Raw genomic sequence first — 22,216 nt, 5'->3', positions numbered from 1 at the left:
CTTGTAGGTACTCAAAGATGTAATAGGGAAAAACTTGTACTCCTGATTTCTTCTAATGGGTGCATGATGTTCTGAGTGATGTTTCCATATAACTTGCTTTCTTCCCCTCCCATTCCTAGCGTCATCAGTACCATCTCAAATAACAATGTTGTCTGCATTTGTTCTGCAAGTCGCAGTTTCTCTTTCATATAATTTATATTATTTATCAAAGAGGAAAATAAATGCAGTCTAGCATGCACCAACCAAATGGTCCATGAAAGAACCATATCAGTAGGAATATTCCTCCCAAATTTGGTGAGATTCACACAAGCAATGTGGATTTGTACAAGTTTTCAAGTGCTACCCACCAAAAATAAAACACACACAACATTATGATAGTTTATTTTAATATGTGCATCATAATACAAAAAATAGTTTATAAAGATAACGTAAAAAAGTTATTTCAAAAGATTCACAAATTCCTGAGGATTAAACCTGATTAAATCTTGATAACTATGATCTCATCTAATGTAAGCTGTGTGTTTCCCCTTTTAACACTAAATAGCTTAACATATATATATATAACCCAGATGTTTACAGATGTAAGATCATTTGAAATCAACCGCTTCCTTTCATCAACAAAGGGTTTTCACTGCAAGTAACCTCATTCACATTAAAAGCTCCGCCAACAAACCATATGCCTCGAGGGTTTAGATGCATATCTGTTGTCCTTATCACGTGTATAAGAAAGCATCTCAAAGTGATCAAAGAAGCTTGGTATTGTTCATTATGCAAAATATATATATAACTTCTCAGTGCTATAAAGAGCTAAAAATAATACTATTTAGCAATGTCATGCATGAATATGCTGCACACAGGGATTTATGTAGCTGTCGATACTTGCAATTACTAGGCATTTACAAGAGTACATAAAACAAATCTGAGTAGATAAAAACATATACATGCCATTAAGTACATTATTTAAACAAATCAGGTGTTTAATCAATTTGCTTTTGTGATCTTTACAAATCTTGGTTTTCATAAAGAGTTGCAGAATCATTCTATATTTAGTCCACAAAGCTGCTGCACAATCAAACAGTGCGGAATGAGACGAGCCAGCAATGATGGTTCACTATAACATATTGTACTCCTACAATAGCACAACCTTATGTGCCAGTTTGGCATATGGAAGAATATTGGAGGACAGGCCCCAAGTTCCATTTCTGTATTTTTGTCATATGCCTTGATTTCATATACAAGTATATAACGATAGAAGAGAATAAAAAGCAGTTCTGATGTATGAGTACTGCAGACCTAAAAATACAAATGTTTAAACGCTTGGATATAGGGATGCTGCAGTTTTCAGAAAAATGTTGTTGCAAACTGGTATCAAATGCTATTAAGGTGCATTTTTAAACTACTGTAAGCACTACTTTAACAACTTTTTTAATGCATGAGCATAAGTGTACTCACAGGCAAATATGTATATACGTATATATGTGTGTCTGATTTCGCTGTCCCATTGATTGGCTCTCCAGCTATCCTTCCAGCTTTAGCTCAGACATCGGACATTCAACTTGAGAGCTGGATATGGTCGCATTGTAATAAACTGCTTCTTTTTGTAGACAACATCGGGCAGGGGAGAAAATTCAAACTGCCTCAAAAGCATGGCCAGTGCCAGCTTCATTTCCAGGAGAGCAAATCGATGGCCAATACACATGTGTGGTCCACTGATGAAGGGCAGGTATGCATATGGTGGAATCGCCGACTCATTCATAAATCTTTCTGGTCTGAAGTCCTCAGGGTTGTCCCAATATACTGGATTTCTGAAATATATTGAAGCACATATGGATTCAGTAAAAAGTTGTGTAAAAAAATTATTAATAGTTTATCAATGATTTAACAACACAAGCAGAGTGCAAGTTCTTTAATTTACCATTTCTTATATATATCCTATTCATCAGAATGAGTGGTGAAAACAAAATGACTGGCTTGATCTACTGGAATAATAATCCAATACAAAAAGTATAATTTGAAACAAATGATAATGTTTCAAAAGTCATCCTGGGTGTTAAAATAAAGGAAGAGGGGAAGAGTTTTTGTAACCAATGTACTAGGAGGCAATGATTTTGACACAAGTGAATTAGAAGCACCGAAGAAGGAAGCCAGTGCACCACCACATTTGCATGCTGCAGAACTTCAAATATGGACAGGTTTAAAATAGTACAGGCACAAGTGTGGTATATTATTACTCAACAGACTTGAAGGCTAGCTCCTCAAATATGCTCAAAACTTGCTTGCAAATTAGTAGAAGATACAGCTAGCTTTTAGTTATACAGCAATTTATAAACATTTGTAATGCATTTAAAACTTTTGTTATAAAGAAAGGCACACATTCATTTACTTAAATTTGTATTTCTGATGTCCCTAAGGCCATAGCCAATGTGACAGCTTTGAGAATATGAAAATAATATCTTGCCCAATCAGAAAGCCAACATTTGAGAACATGATCATGAGATCTTGTTTAGGCAGAAAGACAACAATGTGCATGTTTCACTTGGATTTTAGTAAACAGTGGCATTAATAAACTAAACCCCTGACGTTTCCAATTTTCTAGCCAACACTAAAAGAACATGGCAATGCTTCTAACCTTTCGATATTAAAGGGAACACACACATATACTCCACAGTAGAGGAATAAAGTCCAACTGCAGAATTCTTTTACATAAACAATTCTCAAAACTTTTATTCAATTTACAACATTTTGTCCACCATACACTGGGTATTTGGTTAAGAAGGACCATACTTTTTCTTTTCATAATTTCAGTCTAAAAGGGTGACAGAAAACATGGTTTGCATGGGCACCTTTGGTCTGTGCATGAAAGATACGAAGTCATGATATAAAATCTTGTAGGGTACTGTTGCTCATTGGGCAATATCTCATAAACATCTGCTCTTAGCTTTCACATTGGGCGTTTCTAAACCAGACACAATGCAACACTTTGTGATAGTAAATTATAAACATGACCTTTCTTCTTCATTTGAAGAAATCCATTAAAAAAAACATAAAGTGCCTAAAAGCTTCACACACAAAAAAACTCACCTATGCAACGCTCCAATACTAATGTTGATGATCGTCCCTTTTGGAATGGGAAAACCACAGAGAATATCATCGTTTTTTGCTTCTCTCATGATTGTTGGCACAGGTGGGTACAATCTGGGTAAGACAACATATAGAACTCCATGAAATAACTATATAAAAACCCCTAAAAATTTCAGCACATTCAGGCACACTGCATCAGTGCTGAACACCTGTCTAAAGTTTTGTTGGGCTGTTTTTGGGGTTATTTTTTAGGATAATCTTGTGTAATGCCATCTGCTTGCACTGACAGTTTTACAGTTAACCTTCACAAGGGTGCCGCTGATTATACCTGAGTGTCTCCTTGACAACACAAGTCACATAAGCCAGCTGGTCCAGATGCTGTGGTGTGATGGGTTGGCCTCTAGGGGGCAGCACTGACAGTACTTCTTGTCGGGCCTTGTGCTGGATGTGTGGGTGCTGTGAGAGGCACAGCAAGATCCAGCTAAGTCCTGTAGCTGACGTCTGCAGACATGAACAGAACTGGTCAGGCAAAAAATACATCTTTAAGGATGTAACACTTTGACACTTGAACATGCAAACCAACTCTGGCCACCTTAATGCTTAATCTAAACACCATAGCACCCCAGATCACACAGCATGACCTTCACCCTAAAGTCATCATAAACTTCTCACATATCTAGATGCTTGAGATTCTAGCAATTACCTAAGACACAGTTATTTTTAAGTTATCTTAGACACAGAAGCATATTAACTCTTCCTATACAGTTACACCTGCAACTGCACTGATTATTTAATGCACTCAGCCACCAACCATGGAAACTCTTGATAATAGTATTCAGCAAACCCAGTTGAGCCTACATGGGAATACCGCTATATAAAAATACTAATACTATTAGTATCAGAACACTCTGATTGGTCCTAGAACATAGCTACTTTATGACTATTTAGCAAATGTATTTATCTTTTTATGGCTGCCAGTATTAATTCATTATTTTCAGGTTGTTTTCATTCAATATTCCAGCTGAAATAATCTAAGCATAAGTGGTTGAACAAAGGCACAAACCAACCTCATGTCCTGCAATTAAAAATGTCATTGAGTGATCTCGCAGCTGTTTTTCTGAGAACCCAAATCCTGTCTCCACATCTGATGCACTCAAGAGTATCTCTAACAGATCAGGTTTGTGGTCTTCACCTAAAACAAACAGAAATGCACACTTCTGAGCTATTTCTTTTCAATACAAAAGTTGTAACTATCTGCTTTAAAAAGTAGGTTTCGACATTACTGTGCAGACAAATATCTAAATGTTCAACACCTGACATTTCTGACTGTTGATACATGTGGTGTATACTATTGAATCACAAATACCAAAAACAAAACACTTTGCATAAAATGGGTTGCTAAAGAAATGAAACAACACTGAAATGTGTACTGAAAGACATGAAAACATGAAATATAGGCGTCACTTTCAAGACCTACCTGCTGATTGTTTGCTCTCTAGAGATTTCCTTTTTCTACTAATAATAGTTTGGATGAGGTCATGTAGGCATTTAAGGCTTTTTCTGAACATCTTGTTGTCTTCATTTGGTATGTACCGATAAAGCTTTGGCAACAGAATTCTCACATGTCTGAAATAAAGTTAAAAACAGACTAGTACGTAAAAAGGTTATAGTGTCTACTGATTTAGACTATGCACAAAGTACAGAACTGGCAAAAAAATTATTAAAATAAACTTTGTTATTGCAGAACCTTTTTGAAATGTAACAGATTTATAGAAATATCACCTTAGTAAAATATGAAATTTCACACAATGTATTTAAATGTGACTTTTGCTTTCCTTTCTTTTGGTTTTGTCTTTTAATACCCTTAAAACTCTCACTTAATTCTGACTTAAATAAACATAGCCATCACACCTATAGAAAATAAAACACTTTCTTTTCTGTTTTACAGAGATATATTTTTTACAGTAATATAAATGGGAATAGATGGAAAGTTTATCAGTAAACTTCAATAGGTGATTTAAAAATACCCACTTTCACCTAAAACTTTTATGAATTCATTAATATACATGGTCCTCTGTCTTACTGACCTGTCAATAGATTTTTTTCCTCCTCCAAGAACATAAGTAAAGGCTTTTGAAAAGAAGTTTTCTGGATCATCTAAAGAATTGCAGTCATACCCAAATCCAGACTCTGTGATAACGTCAAATGCTGTAGAAAAAATGTTGAGACAATTTCTTTTCCCTCTTCAAAGAGTTATCCCAGAATTTCAAGCTAAGGCTTCTGAAAGATTGAACACCATCATTTCTGGGTGTTGGGGGTCTTTTTTCTTTTTTTGGCTGGTTTGTGTGTGTGAGGGCAAGGGAAGGGAAGAGGGGAATGATGTGCAAAATTTACTTAGGAAAAGAATTACAGACATCATTCACAGATGTGCTCATAATACATGCATTATGAGAAAACTCTTGCTATATTGACACAGAAACCAATTATGCACCCCATGCATGCCTCTAAAGTGTGCTTTCATAAAATCTAAGGGTTCTAGAGGTACAAATATACTAAGCATGCAAACTGTATTATGCACTCTTTTACATTTGCAAAATTTTGTGGACTTACTGCATTTGCTAAATGACTGGTGACATCCACCTGTACAGGGCCTTCTTTTCCCATCTTCACCTGTTCATTCCACTTCTTACACAGATGATCAAAGTGTCTTTGAAAAGTGGGCAGTAAGCCTGGGAAAACAAAAATCATGCTTACATGCACATGCACGCATGCACAAAAACAACTGTGCAATAATGAGACAAATGGTCTGTATTTTTAAAATCCCATGTTAATAAAAATGTAAGACAACGAAAACAAATGCTACCGGCCCAAGGGAACATGATGACCAATTGATTCCTTACACTCTGATTTATTCACACAAACATATATATATACCATATAGTCATGCACACTTCTGATACCCAGTACAACTTCCCTCTATTGTGTAGCTGCAACAACATATGATGATCTGCTGGAGTTGAATCTTGCCAATCATAACTAGCAACACAAACATGAAACTTTGGTGTGTATTGATAGAAGAAATTTATCATTATCGCCATAGATTATTTCATTTGGAATTTTAGGGCTAACAATTAACAGATTTTTTTTCTTTGCCCAGTGCTGGCACCATAGCTGATGAGATTTATCTGCGGTGTGGTCATAGCACTACAAAAAAAAAAAGTCTGAATCCTCCAGCTTTACTAATTCAATAATCAAAAGATCATTTTAACATGAAAAATGATAAGATCTCAAATATTTCATACTATGCCCCTATATCATGCCCAAGACATATCAATATTTTATAAAACTTACGATGCAATTCAGGCAACTTGAAAGCACTGTTACAAAGGCGACGCTGTACATGATGTTCTTGCCCTTCTAATGTCAAAAGGCTAGTTCCAACAATCTCCGTAAAAAACCTTGGAATCATAAATCAATAAGTCAGAATATATCAGCTGGTAAATTTCAACTCCAGACATAGATGGTAATAGATTAATAACAATAAATGTTTATCTTACTCCACCAACAAAGGTGGGCTCAAGGCACTTACATGAAGTTGCACGAACACACACATATCATCAGGCATCAAAGGCATCATACAAATTCATTCACCAATCGTAAGTACTAAGTCTCTCTAACACATGCTCACAGGGTGGGAAAAAACTATACTATACAGGAGAAAACCAGTAACAGTTGTTCCTGTAAACAGCTGTCACATTCAGAGAAAGGTAAGACCCGAGATATAAGCCCACGATGCCCCATTTTCGCTGTAATGGTGACAGGCACTTTAGCTACTGCATCACCAACCACCCCTGTGTGCATTTTTGCATCCTATATATGTTTCCAAGCAAGTATATGCCAATGGATTCTGTGAGCATGTATGCATCCTACACATGTTTCTAAGCAAGCATATACCAATGGGGTCTGTGAGCAAAGCATATTTATTTATTTTACAGGACTTTTTCCAGCACTCTAACATCGCAGTAAGTTTTAGTTTCATGCATATTGGTGAACTTCATTATGCTCTCCTACATACATAAAATAAAATTAGCAAATTTCATTCCAGATTTCTTCATGGACGACATTTCGTATCAATGAACAAATGAAAGATGAATGGATTGAACAAATTCATGAACCAGTTTATATTAATATTATGAGAACGAATTAATTCTTGAATACCCTAAAGCACAGAAAAATATTTGGTGGTACAAACTTAAAATGGAAGAAAGGCCGAGGGTAGTTACTGGCATTTGTAACCAGGACATGCTTCACAGCATCAGCATCCACAATAAGCACTCTTTGGGATCCCATAATGTGATAATAGCGGATGATTCCCGTTTTCATTTCATTCATCCATCTGTCAGAAAATCATAAAATACCAAAATACAAGTGTACAACTGCAAGTGTAAATAACCAATGGTGATGAACTAAATCTTTACATATTTGTTCACTAAGTAGTATCACTTAATTACTATCCTTAACTCCTTTTGCAATATTGTCTGTCATATGAACCATTATGCAACTACTCCATCTCTACACTGTTTATGGTACCTATAAATCCCTTCATACCTTTATCCATTGCATTATGCTCTACTCATACTTCATCTTGATGTTCAGAGTGCCTGCATGTATCTCACCATCCACTGTTACCCAGTTGCATAGCTAGGGTATTTGCTGCCTGATGCAGGCCTGCTGTTGATGCCCCCAAACGGACTCTAGTAAGGGGGAAAAACCCAACAAGTTTGATGCCCCTTACCCAGAAATTTTGCTCGATACCTGGTGCAGCCCGCACCAACTGCACCACCCTTGCTAGCCACTGCTATTACCTAATGTTCATTTATGATTACTGGTCAGTGCAGAGAGTGCAACCTATCTTGGTCGTGATGCTGTTTGATATAAATACACATATTGTTATTTAATCTGTCACAAGACTTTCTAGCAATAGTGGTGCTGCTGTTTCTTTTTCTTTCTTATTTTTTTAACAAAAAAAGTAAGGAAAAAAAAGTAAAACATGTGAAAGTGAAAAAGGAAGAAGAAAGTTGTGATGCTAGATACGTAGAAAGATCTTCATCAGAACTCATACTCTGCATAGGGGTCAATAGCTTCCTTTCGCATAATTTCTGAAAAACACCCAAAAAACAGGCTGCCTCTTGGTCGCCCTGGTATCTGCAGAAAAAGAAATTTTATAGAAACTAGTTTAAAGTAAATACTATTTTCCTACCAGGAATTCATCGCTGTCATTATCTACTAGTAAAAGTAATTTATGTTATAATAACTTGAGGGATGAGGTAGGAGAATTGGTGTTTTACACCAAGCCAGCAAACTAATGCTATATCATGGCAAGGCAGCCAGCCACGTAAACAGATGCCACATGCAGAGAAAGACAAGTATGCCTGAGATGAGAGCAGAAGAACCCAGGACAACCAACCCTCACTGTATTGGTGACAGGTACTAACCTTTGCACTACTGGACTACCCTCTTAATAATAGCACAGTCCGTTTGTACAAAATAACAAAATGTTAGTCGTGTATCTGAGTGACCTCATTAGGAAGAAAGTCTAGATGACAGTGACAACTAGTCTATGGACAGTGGCCAATGGCCTTGTCAGGAATGAAGAGTAGCTAAAAGCAAGGAGCTGAGAAAAGGATTCTTCTTCTTGTTCCTAATCATCTCCAGTGGAGCATAGGGCCACAACTACACCACGCCATCGGACCCGGTTCTGGGCATCCCTTTCCAGCTGGGTCCATGTCATACCAGCTGCCTTTGCCTCACTGTGGACCGATCTCTTCCGTGTCTGTCTGGGTCTCCCAACCCTGCTCCTCCCCTGTGGGTTCCAGCCTACAGCTTGTTTTGTTAAATTGTTGGCCTGCTTTCACAATATGTAACCGATCCAGCCCTTCTGTTTCTTTGTGTCTTGGCTGGCAGGTTTTTGCATGGTTCTCTCCCACAGGCCTGTACTGGAGATCTTCTTGGGCCACCTGATGTTGAGGATGTGGTGCAGACATCAGTTGACGAATGTCTGAATCTTGTTGGTGATGGTGTTTGTCAGACGCCATGTCTCAGATCCATATAGAAGGAGCTTGATGTCATAGTTCTTCATTTCCTGTGCTAATTCTCTCGTATAGGGTTCTGATGTTCGAGGTCTCTATCCTGGGTTTTGCCTTGGCCGTGAGAAGATGGATCGGTGAGCTGACTTTATGAGGGCTTTCGCCAAACACATCATAGGCCCTTCCGAAGAGGGGGTTGTTTTACAGGGTGGGGTTGCTAGCCTTCTTCATCCAGGCTTGGAACCGGCGGAGTTGAGAAAAGGATTGGTAGTAGATAAAAGATGGGCTTGAGAATAACTGACTAGCAGAGTGTGTGAATAAAATATTTATATAAAAAGACTGAGTTGTGTCTGGAAGAAGATATCGCAGCAGTAATTAAGCGAACAAAAAAAACCAAAAAAAAAACAAATGATTATGAGGTTTACCTGTCGAAGAGGCGACAGCTGGGGTAAAATGAACAGTTTACAGATCAGCCATGACAAGAGTAGAATACTCCCATATACGAAAATATTAAACCAGGTTAGCTCCCTAACAGCACATGACACCAGCCACATAAACCAATCTGTTCCTCTTTCCTCCATGATCAGTCAGTCTGAAATGAATGTGTTTATTAATGAAGATTTTCTAATCTTGATCTGTTTTATACTAAGTCAAGTTGACTAGCAACTTCTCCATACTACTGTAATTTTGATAAAATTCATACAGATTTAAACCTCTTGATTCAATGTAATCACTTCTGATTGTCTCTTTTAAAAAAAATCTGGGTTAATTATAAATGTTCTGCCCTAAGTCAAGTGTTTTGAAAAAAAAAATGAAGAAGTGATCACAATGTAAATGATTCATAAACATTGACTAGGACCTGTAACTGCCTTTAACACTGTAACCAGAATGAACGCTACACTTATTATGAAAACCCGAAAGCACCTCATGTCTTACAAGATATGCCTTAGTTTAAGTTAATGTTACAGTATCCTTGGCAAAGATTGCGACAAAACATTGTACACTGCTATTAAACCTTGCTAAAGTATACTACTTTTCAATAATCAACTCTCTGTGCTGCTGAAATTTTCCAAGTTTTCTTTGTCTGGGATCAAGAAAACTGCAAGTTAGCTTAATATACTTCTATATTTTTGCAACTACGATTCACCATTTGGTCGTTACTATACAATTTTGAAACATTCAGTTCTATGGCTACAAAATACAGGTGATATAAAAAATATATACAGTGCATAATGACACATTCATGAACTGTAGGACGCCTAGAGCAGACCATGGGCAAACTCTGACCGTCCCGCCGCTGCATCCGCAGCCCTCTAAAACCATCCCAATATCTATGCGGCCCTTGGGTAAAATAACCGATCAAATCAAAGCTCGCGACATTTTTAATGACAATATCAATATGCATTCACTATCAATTCCGCTAATTGCAGTTACTAAAATACTGTCTCCTTTGGTGATATACTTTGTGACTAGAGGCTTCCCCTGTGAAGTGCATCTCTCTGTCTTTCAGAGAGCTTTATTTAGAAAGCTGCGTCGTTAGAGGTAAAGAGCACGCTGTTAGGAGGTGGGCAAAATTTTTCTGCAATTAACTGTCAGATTGCCAGTCAAAAGAAAAACGTTTCCACAATTTCCCAAAGGACGAAGAGAGATAAGCTAATTTTTCTATTAAATAACTACTGTTTACTACTATGCTCTTTTACTATTGATTATTAAAACGACTTTACTGATTATACTGTGAGAATTCTCACTTATGATTACTATTAAATTTGTTTATGTAGATTGTCTCATTATACAACAGGTCAAATAATGATGAAACAAAATGACTGATGTTATATAGAAAAGGATACTATCTCTGCTCCATTTCGAGGAAAGTAGTACAACTGTCCAAACCCCCAAAAAAGTCGCCTGTTAAGATATTAGAGTGTGAGTAAAAATATTGACCAGTTAATTCCGGAAAAAAGTTAAATCTCAACTTTTCTGTCAGCATTGAGTCCACCTCGATTAATCTATTTTAAAGATAGCTCTGTGTCTTCTTTGAAAAAGGAACAAAAAAGAAATCGAAAAAATTATGCTATAACTAAAGTAATTTAAATTGTTAGAAACAGTGTGAAAGAAAATCGTTATAAATCTTTATCTTAAATCAATATGCTATTTCATAGCTGTTACTATCAATTTTCATCGGATATGAATGTATATAAATTATATACTAATGGCCAGTAAACAGAAATACAAAATATGGTGGCTTGTCATAAATTCTCATAAATTGTTGGATTTTTTCGATGCTTTGAAATTTTATAAAAGTAGGTGTCAGCTGTCAACTTTGTAAGCAATTCTTCATCAATAAAAGACATCACCTAGACATTTACTCCAAAGATTAAACACTTCTTTATAGTGTGAAGTGCACTCTTTCGAAGGGACGCAACTGTCTTAACAAAGGCTGAACCCCAATGGCGTACAATGAAAAAGTAGTTTCCTTCACCCTGTTTATCATCACCATCAGTGTGTGTGGTGTGTGTGAATCCTCTGAAGTATCGATTTTTGTTCATCTCTGATGAGCTTTAGCTAAATCTAAAACTGGCTAAATATAAGACACCCGCGAATATACGTCTTAGCTCTGTTTTGTTGTTATGTTTCCGCCGTCCAGGTCCATTTTTGCATCTCTGCACTTCAGGCCCATCAGTGTCTGGAAGCACATGAAAACGTGAGCTACCCATCACGATTCATCAATATCTCTGAGGTTTTTGCGTCATCTTTCAGTTTTAGGGCTAGCCGAATCACTTTATTCTCCAGTTATTCACACTGACATTCCATTATTATTTTTTGGCTTACTACCGCTGAAAGGGACAATCCAGACCGAAGTCTCAGCCTTCGTTGCGCTGGTTTTAGCATGTTGTATTTTGAGAAGTCGATGTGTTCTTCAGCCCTAGGTTTTGATAAAGTTAGGAGAGGGGAAATATCTTTAATCTCGGTACTTTTTGCCGGTCATTTCCAGCACCTTAAGAAAAATAATTGTACCGCAGAACTGCTGTCACATTGTTTATAGACAATAAAAGTGGAGCAGCAGGTGATTATTTACGTGGTGTCATTGTTAATGTCTAAACAGTGCTAGTCTATACCAATTGTGGTCAGAGACACAGATCATTCACAGAGAACAAAAGTGAAACAGCAGAAAATGATCTTTCATTGTCAGTACTATGCTAGACATGCTGTTGTCTAATCTAGGTAAAGTGTTCATGATTTGCACAGGACGCTTCCTGCATCAAAATTAAATGTGAAGGAAAAAAGTCACCATGAGTAAGTTGCAGGTGTTGGTACAACCAGTGCTTACAGGGTTACTAGTCAAACACAACATGCATAATTTTGTAAAGCTTTATTTCAAATTGAAAACAACATATTTTAAAATGCCAACATTAATCAGCCTAAAAGTCATGTGCAAAACTGCATGTTCAGAAGAAAAGTTTTTTTCCTAATTTGGAAAATCTTCATCAGCCCATGACCCTAGTTTAAAAAAAAAAAAACAGAACAGAACATTTCCATGTATCAAAAATAGAGATAATGTGCATAAATAATAGTTTCATGTCATTACAGTTAGGAAAGCTAATCTCTAGCAGAAATTTGACCAAAACCATAACATGAGGTACATGGACAAGCATCCTCAAAATCAAATATGATTTCAGAAAGTATTTGGACTGCGAAACACAAATTGCTCTAAATCAGAGATGATTTTTTAAAAACATGAGCTAGCTCAAAAAAAAAACCAACAAAATCTGTTTGAAGAGAAATAACAGCTAGGAAATAATGTAAGCATAGCTATCTCATGACATGGAAACTTAAAAAGGCTGCAATGTAACAAACCTATTCCGTTGTCGCCGTATCCGCCATTAACCCAAGCAGGTCTGTTGCTAAACTCATCTGGTTCCAAACCAAAGGTTGTGAGGTACTGTTTTGGAGAGAAATTGCCTGTCTGGAAAACAAACCACTCTGACTGAAATGTTTCAAAGCTTTAGAGAAACATGCAATCCACAAAGAAATTAAATTTCCCTGCTACTTGGATAAACATCAGGAGTGGCATGACAGAAGGTTACAGAAGATGTCCATAAAGTTCTCTTTAGCAAATTGTTTTCAACTACCAAGATTAGCTCCACACTACCATTTACAAGTTACAATGAACAAAATTATCATAAAATGAACTTGCCTTATTATACCCAATATAAACAATGAACAAAATTATCATAAAACGGACTTGCTTATCATACCCAATATATACAAAGTCTTGGAAGCCATATCTACATTTATAAATAATTTCAAATAAATTCATAAATACAGCTTGGTCTTATACAGCTCACCTCTGAAGATCATGGCTCCAAGGAAACCTGTAGCCAGTGGTAGCAGTAGGGACAACGGAAGAAAACCTGCCTATCCCACGTGCCAGTAAAATTACTGCTTGGCTTCCAAGCACTTTTGTTGTTTGCATCCCCTGTACCAGTTCCATTACAGCATGCTCCATTTTCAACATCAGTCAAAATTGCACCTCTTCCTCCTGATTCCTGGTTTTTATTTGAAATGGTTCCAGTGACTGATGATGACATCAGGGTTACATTTGTTTTACCAAGGCTAGTGGTGTTCTGCTGTGACTGGACCAAGCCTCGACCACGTCCAAGACCTAAAATTTAAATGAAGGTATAATGTAAAAGATGTTATCAGGACATCACTGACAGAAACAGATTAAACAAATCTGTGACAGTGCTATCAGATGAGTCAATTTTTATGCATAGACTAGGTTTACTGTTATATAAATTAGTGTGGGAGGAGAGGGGGTACTTAAGCCAAAAATAAAAAAGGAGATTTTTATATATGCATTTAGTGAAATCAGCAAATTCGCAGGCGATCACAATCAAATTAAAAATAAATGTAAATTGAATGCAAAACTTAAGAGATCTATTATAGCTTTGAACACAAAGGAGTCTTCTCTCACATCCATTTTAACCAAGGATGGCCATTTATAGAACAGAAAACTAATATTTACAAAGCATGTGTCCAAAAAAGATTTTTATTAAGTATAAAAAATTTCTGTTTATAAGGAAGTTTGCTGGAGGATACATACTTCATGCGACAAATTAATCTTCCATGAGGAAGAAAGCATTTATTGAAAGCAAAAATGTTAGAAATATTGTAGTTTGAAATGCAAACATTCAAGTGACTAAATAAAGAAAAGGGAAAAAAGTGATCTATGGCCTGACTAAAAATTTGGAAATGTATAATTTCACCTCCAGCACATTTTTTAAAAGCAAATTCATAGATATCTGTTGGTGGCATCTCTTGCTTTTCCTTCTTTTGTTTCTCTTGCTGAAGATGAATAGAATAAGCTTGTGAAGGCTTCTGAGGAGCTCGCAACTTTGATTCCTCATTGTATTGACTGAAAAATGAGACGTGAAAATCCATGACTAAATTGAATGGTATTTTTTTCTTTTTTTAGTTTTAACAAAATAAAACATCTTTAAACAATATTAAGGCCAACACAAGGTAACAATACAGAATCTTTGGTGGGAAATAAGAGACATGTTCATACAAGAAATGAGTGGACAGAAGGTGTGCTTTTTTACACTTCTTATTGCCAAGCATGCCCATGCTTGTGTGATAGGGGAAGTTGGGTTAGTTAAGTCGTAGTAATTTAACAGAAAAGGCACAGAATAAAATTTCTGAGAGTCCTGATTCAACAGCTAAAACATTAATAGCATGAACAAGTACCCTCTATGGGAGGAGGAGAGATTGGTGTTTTACACCATGCTAGCAACTAAGGCTATATCACGGCAAGGCAGCCAGCCCTGTTAACAGATGCCATATACAGAGAAAGAACAGCGTGCCCAAGATGACAGCTGAACTGAGGACAGCCAACCTTCACTGTATTGGTGACAGGTACTACCCTTTATAGGAACACCACCACCAACTTATATAAAAGTATGCATGCAGGGTTATTGTTTTTTGGGTGATTGGGTGGGGGCGGGGGTCTTTTATTTTCTTGTTAATTGCCCAAAGCTTTGAGCAAAAACCAGTATTGAACAAAAGGTCCCTATCCTATATCAGTTGCTGCTTAGAATAAGAGTGATCAGTTATAATGTTGGTAATTTCAATAATTTTTGTTTCACATAGTATGAAAAGAATGATTATAAAAACAACATTACATATTTTTAATTTTAAGAAAAAACAATGGAGATGAATACAACAGGTGTGATGCTGTTAAACTTATACTGCCTTCTACATTTTTCTCTTTCTTATAGTAAACATCCTTTCAGTGCCACATAACCGATTACTTAGATTTACCACCAAATACAACTCATTTATGTAGTCACATTGACTGCATACAATATATCCCATTATATGCTGGAGCAGACAACAGTTCCATAAGTACTTTCTTTAAAATCAAGAATTTTTTTGGAATGCAGTAACATTAATAATCAGTACATTCAGCATGGCTTAACCTTAATGTGAGAAAAACTATATTTTCTCCATGCTGTGTCTTGGCCGCAATGTTTTATTCAGTATTTCAACCTGTTATGAAAATAAAGCGCACCTAATTCATACTGCATTTTTTTTTTCTTAAAACAGTGCAAACATGATGGATATTAAAAAATCTCAACCAAACTCGCAAGTAATGCAACAGAACCAAGCTTTGTCACTTGTCTCCAGCCTCACACCAATATGAACTACATATACTGATATTGAGAACTCGAGTAATTGATACAACATATCTTTGCAATTTTTCTCCAGAAACACTTCTCCTCACCTTTAACAAGTATTTTACAGTTAATATCTGTTTCAAACAACAAATGACAATCCGTCTACTGTCAAGTATCTGTCCACTGAAAAAGTAAACAGAAAAAAAATTATAAATTTTAAAATGTTTGCTCACAAACCTGGCTTCCTTGCTCTGAAGGTAAAGATCCCTTTTCTGCTTTGCTGTCAGCCTGCTCAAGCAGAAAGATGATTTTTGTAAATTCTTATTGCAGTAATCAACAGCACTACTTAGTTATTCAAAATCAAAGACATAATATATTCTGGTATATAACATCAACTATGTAGCCCAGTCCATAGGCATGATAAAATGGCAAAAATAATACAATTGCCCTTAATGTCTGCCTTCAAGAAAGTCCAAAATTTGTATCGCTATAAGATTACATATATTTTTAAATGGCAAAAAAAAAGAAAGTTGTTATGCATATTGGTATTACAGCAAAATATTGACAAACCAGCTTAAGAATCAATTCTGGGGGGATGGGGGGTGGGGATCTATATAGAGTAACACATCCAGTATTTCCATCTCTATTTGGTAAATCTGAATAGTGAGATATGCAAATTATGTGTGTGCGTATATATCAAACCACCTATTTATCAAAATGCTGTGCTATGTCTTAATGATTTATTCATTCTGCATAGGAATTACCACACTTGACCCCAAACTCACCCTGGTGTATCCATGGTGCTGACTCGCAGAAACTGACTGTTGGGCAAATAACCAGCATGTGTTTTTTGTATGGTGTATTTGGGGATATCTGGAGAACAAAATGATCTTCCTCTTAAGATGATTGTTTTACTTTACAGTGCATAAAAGATTCCAGGATGCAAGTCACATCAATAACCTGATTTCATTCCATGTATTCCCTACCACTAAGTGCACAATCTTAAAGAAAAAAAGCAAAAAGCATGGAGCTACAAGAATTATTCTTACATTATCATACAAATGTTATATAATACAGTTTTTTTAATACATGTTCTAAAAAAGCGAAAAAATTATGCATCTAGCAAATGAAAGTTTACTTTACTGTCCTGGGTTTCTATACTGACATGCAAAGTACTCACCATCATCCCAGTTTTCTCCCCCGATATTAAGAGGAGTGTAGACTGGTACATCTGTGCATCCTTTTAATTCTGTGTTGTCATCTACTGCATATATTAAAATTAAAATGCATGTACATAATGTACAAAACTAGCCTAAATATTTGAAGAGACAAAAGATTAACATTAAAGTTGCTTGTTCTTGATAAAAAGTTAACAATTTTTTTCCTGAAGGATGTACATCCATTTTATCAACATCATTTACATCTAATTACAATGGAAACTTCAACATACTTGCAAATGATTAAAAAAATTATTTATTATAGAAACACTCACCATGAGAAAACTTCTCATTCAGTCTGACTCGATCAGGGCAAACAGTCAGATGGTAGCGCAGTTCTGCTTTAGGAATCTCATGCTTTGCATTAAAAGGGCAAGCTACAAACCGACGACTAATTTCATGTTGCTGTAATCACAGAATTTTATTTTTAATTTCAATGCTCCATAGGCATGCACAGCACAGCTCCCAGTGTCAGCCATGGCTTTTCAGCAATTCATTCATCTAAATTAATCCCAATACATTCATTCACCCTCATGTTTAATAGATGCTTTTGTTGCAAGTATGTTAGAAGAGTAAACAAGGAATTAACGTCTTAGGGAACTAAGTTGTGCTGCCTAGAGATTAAGGTAAAAAATCCACATTCTTTAAAATTGCTTATTTTTTTTAATCACTCTGTAATTTTCTACCCTTATTCATCTGTCTTTAAATTCTATAGTGAAAATCCATCATCATTATCCAAAGAAAAATTTATGACTTAATATGATAGATTTTTGTCATGTTTAGCAAATACTTAAAAGGGAGGTATATCTGTGTGTGTTCTAGATTCAAATTTATCAAAGAACAATAAGCAACCATTAATTACTTACTTTGCGACATTTAACCAGATGATGCTGCATTCTTTTTGCTCGAATAGCATGTGCATTATTGTAGGGGCAGATCAGTATATCTTCTGGATCTGGTACTTCATACTCAGCCATTTCTTGAGACAGAAATGTAAAACATAATAGTACTATGCTAAGCATGTGCAGTGGTAAACTCAAAACATAAATAATTTACAGTTTATGTAATAATTAATACATGCTTTATGTCAAAAAGATGTCTGCATATGTATTATGTTGCTATACCCAGAAATTGATGTCATTACCTAAGAAATTCTATCCTGAAATACAGACCACAAGATAGATATAACTATTTAGATACATTATTAAGATCTACAATTTCTTCACATTAAAGGAAAGGCGTGCATTACCAGACTGGTATTATAAGATAGGTACGAGCAATATTTTTGTTTATAATTTTAGGTTCCAAAATAATTGCTTACTTGTAATCACATCTACAAAGCTCTTATAAGCTTGCCATGTTTGCATACTCTTGCACAGGAAAAGAAACTGATTCTTATCCATAAAGTAGCAGGCACCACTTGACCACAAAACCATCGAATGATGCTAGGGGACTGTTATAAGTTATGCCAACTGGACCCTTGTTTATATCTTGTAAAATGCCAGATCACATAAGCACAAAGTATAGGGAAAAGGTGTAAACAGAAATGTCCTGGGTCTTATCTTTTAAAATAAAAAGTGTATGAGAGGCACTGGCTTTATATGTATGCAAGAATCTATACAAATTTTGCTTCACCAGATTCAACAAAATAGTGCACGAGGAGGTTCATTCCATTATGCAATATAATGGCATTCCTCTGGCAAGACAACAATATTTTACTTCAGCAACAACTGCCACACTGAACATGCAGTTCCTAAATATACTGTTTATAAAACGGAATGGCAATATTCTTCAATTCTCCAGAGCTCTTCCTCGCTGTATTCTGGTTTGAAATTGCACAGCAATATTCCCAGATCCATGACACAAGTGTTCTGTCCCCATACTTAGGTGACAGAAAGTGAGCTATCATGGTGGGATGCCATCAACAATGTCCCTTGCAAACATAACATGGCAATCTCCCTGAACCACCATGAGCTGTCCATTAGGTACAAATATAAGTAAAGGATTCTATTACAACCCATAAATTTTAGAAAATTCATTTTAAAACATCAATATTTACCATTTAAGTACAACTCTGGTTTTGGGAAAAGCTGCCATTCAAGCTGAAGGATTATCAAATCTACTGTTTCCATGAATACTGTTGTATGTTTATATAAGAGCGCTTGTTATTTAAAAAAGAAAAACTACAGTAACAAATGAAACCTAGAACCTAGAAAATCAACAATACCACAAACAAAATTAAAAGAATGCGAAGTCTAATAATATGTCTATGATGATAAGTCACTAGAAATTACTGACAGAAGTATTATTTGCAAAAGGATGAAGTTTGAAGTGGCTATTTAAATGCCTCGCTGTTCATGACTGTTGCATTGATATATATCTTACACCAGCTCCATAGAAAATGGGCATGAATTTCTTTGTAAATAATCTATACTAAGGTGATTTTAATTTCGATAAAATATAAATACTAGTGTATTTACCATAATGGGGCTTTTAACAATAATTATAAAAATATTTATACACGCCTAGCACTTAGTTACTGTGTTATTTAATCTATTATTGTTACCTGTAAGTGTAAAAATTTTTGAAGTACTTTTGCGTAGCTTCGTCCACCTACCTAGTTACTGTGTTATTTAATCTATTATTGTTACCTGTAAGTGTAAAAATTTTTGAAGTACTTTTGCGTAGCTTCGTCCACCTACGGGTCCCGATACAACTAAACGAATCCTTTAAAACCACGTAACTAAAAATTATTCGGCGAAACAGGCATTTAGCCCTCCTTTGGGAGACCGCGAAAAGGGAGTGTACTCTAAGACCACAGTTACTGTTCACACTTAATTGTTGCACGTTGTATGTAAACAGAATGAAACGACTTTTTGCTATAAAAATCAGTCACGCGATACAGGTATTTATATTGACTCGGATCCACGTAAATTCTCTAATGCGCGCACAGAGCAAGATGTACGTGCGTTAGCCAAGGACGAAATTTATACTTGGTTCGTGGCCCTTTTCATTCTGCTAGCCCTGTTATACACTTAGTAGTAATAACGGAAATCTCCCACTAAACAATGTATAGACTTAAGAGACGATCGATGCGTCTGCAGCCAGAAAGCACTTGAATAATCGAAAAACTTTTGCTAGTGCTGGTTACTTTTTTTTTCAATCATCATTTATGTTTTTTGGAGCCATTATTGTCTTTCGTGCAATCAAATATCTTCAAGAACAGGAGTAACAATTAAACACCACAGCGTAACACCACACTGCTCCGCGGCCCTCTACTGAGGTGATCACAATTCGACGTACAGCTAAACCAATTTTGCTGTCTTACCCCAGTTTCTATACTTTCTCTTACAATAATTTCACCGAAAAAAAATGTATCCATGGAATTTTCTTAGACACAATCTACAGATCGTTGTATCCCATATGTGTTGATCCACCAACAATCCATGAGAAGTTTTTCTTTAAGTGTTTCTTATACTTCGAGGTACATATCTGTCGACGCGTCCTAACTCGATCGCCATGACCATCGTTCACCCCACTTCTGAGAGGTATTACTGCACACTTTGAAAGTACATCTTATCCTGATACTATCAAACTGACAGAGATGCTGCATACATTGTTCCGTCAAGTTAGCGACACAGCCAATTCACCAAAAAAATCATCTGATCACTACGGTATCCTCTTTGAACTGCCTTGCAAACAATCTATTTAAATGTACTAAGTTATATCTTTGTTTGAGGGTATAGAGATCGAACAGCTCCCAGGACTGTCCTTGTGTACTGAGTTATATGTCTCTATATGTCTAGTCATGTTTGTAGGGGTAGAGCCAGAGTCGCCGAGTGAGAGTTTGAATAAAATCTACGGTTAAGAGGCAATTTCCATATTTGTTGTGTTCTTGTACGACTAGCCCACCCCTACGTATGTAGCCATCAGGGACTGACGTGTCGGTTACATATATATATATAAAACTCTGTTAACTTTTAATAGTTGTCGCTGAACGTTATATGTGTAACTGATTTCGTGCAAACCTTTTAGTTTAATAATATTTATTTAAATTGTTTTCGTGACAGTTTTTTGTCAGTTGTTTGTGCACGTGAGTGAAAGGAATTACCTATTAGAGAGCATGGTAACGTACGAAATCGGCTGAGTAGTCGTGAACCACCCAACTAACGCGATCCACAGCTCTTTAGCGGTTTTACCCGGTTTCTACGTCGTTTATTATTTCCCTCAGCTTACCCTGCGCAAACCAGCTGACACCTCTGCCATGCAGGAACCCTCAGAGGAAAAGGAGATCGAGTTGCGAGTCCGCTGGAGAGGTGTTGTTGCGGCCCTATGCTCAAGGAATAAACTAAACTAAAAATGACGTCATTTGCGAGTCATGACATGATGTATTATTTGGTGAGTTGCGTCACCTAGTCACATGACTTTCGTGTGACTGTCCTAAGATCGTGACCATTATTTTGAGTCGCAAAATTTTACAACCACCCCTCAGAACCTGCAAAAAGCAATCAGAAGAGAAAAGAAACAAACAGCAAACACAGGACAAAAATTCATTGCTATGCAGGAACTGAAGAACGCCATTAAGCAATTGAAAAAGAAATATCCCTGCCCAGACATTATAAATGAGATGCTACAACACCTTGGTAACAGTGCAAACTACTAAACATCTTTAACCTAATCTGGAAAGTACTTGTACCCAAATGTTGGAAGGAGGCCAGGGTGATTCCTATTCTAAAAAAAAAAGGAAGATTTGGGGCAACAGAGAGAAGACGACAGCAACCCTTTTTTTTCACTTTCCACCAAAGCAGAAGCTGGAAATGTAATGCTAGGAGACACATTTCTAAAATGGAAAGATCAGCAGACTTACCTGGATTTGATCTTTGACAAATGGCTGACATGGAAGAAGCATATTGCCAGCTTTGAAGGCAAGGCCAGAAGAAAACTCAACATCATGAGAAATCTGGCTGGCACAGATGGGGGAATGGGGAGGGGCAATGAAAAATCCTGAACACTGTGTATCAAGGAACTGTATATGAATGTGGGTAAAGAGCTTGGATGATAGCAGCCGACACATCAACAGACCCTGGATAAAGTTCAGAATAGAGCACTAATTACTGGAGCCATGAAAACATCATCGATAGAAAAAAAAAAAAAT

General features: G+C 36.3%; 1 protein-coding gene across 1 annotated transcript; it reads right to left on the bottom strand.

Moving 5' to 3' along the window:
- Positions 1-364: 364 nt before the first annotated feature.
- On the bottom strand, positions 365-21,323 carry LOC112562313 (cytochrome P450 4A4-like). The gene is made up of 13 exons (XM_025235496.1): positions 21,298-21,323; positions 17,928-18,040; positions 9,593-9,759; positions 8,204-8,286; positions 7,334-7,477; positions 6,433-6,539; positions 5,694-5,810; positions 5,169-5,292; positions 4,559-4,707; positions 4,149-4,273; positions 3,410-3,582; positions 3,082-3,195; positions 365-1,805 (listed from the first exon to the last, which is right to left on the bottom strand). The coding sequence occupies exons 3-13, from the start codon at positions 9,746-9,748 to the stop codon at positions 1,532-1,534; spliced, it is 1,566 nt and encodes a 521-aa protein (XP_025091281.1). The 5' UTR covers positions 9,749-9,759; positions 17,928-18,040; positions 21,298-21,323; the 3' UTR covers positions 365-1,531.
- Positions 21,324-22,216: the final 893 nt, after the last annotated feature.

This window comes from Pomacea canaliculata, linkage group LG4 (assembly GCF_003073045.1).
Source record: "Pomacea canaliculata isolate SZHN2017 linkage group LG4, ASM307304v1, whole genome shotgun sequence".
Classification (NCBI taxonomy): domain Eukaryota; kingdom Metazoa; phylum Mollusca; class Gastropoda; order Architaenioglossa; family Ampullariidae; genus Pomacea; species Pomacea canaliculata.
Note: the sequence above shows the minus strand (reverse complement) of the source record. Positions and strands in the feature narration are given on the sequence as shown.

Excerpts from the sequence above, each read along its gene's own strand:
- LOC112562313 (XM_025235496.1), bottom strand. The coding sequence starts at position 9,748 with ATGGAGGAAAGAGGAACAGATTGGTTTATGTGGCTGGTGTCATGTGCT. Across the intron at positions 8,287-9,592 it reads AGCTGTCGCCTCTTCGACAG|ATACCAGGGCGACCAAGAGG; the intron begins GTAAACCTCATA and ends CTTTTTCTGCAG. Across the intron at positions 3,583-4,148 it reads TTTTAATTGCAGGACATGAG|ACGTCAGCTACAGGACTTAG; the intron begins GTTGGTTTGTGC and ends TCATGTCTGCAG.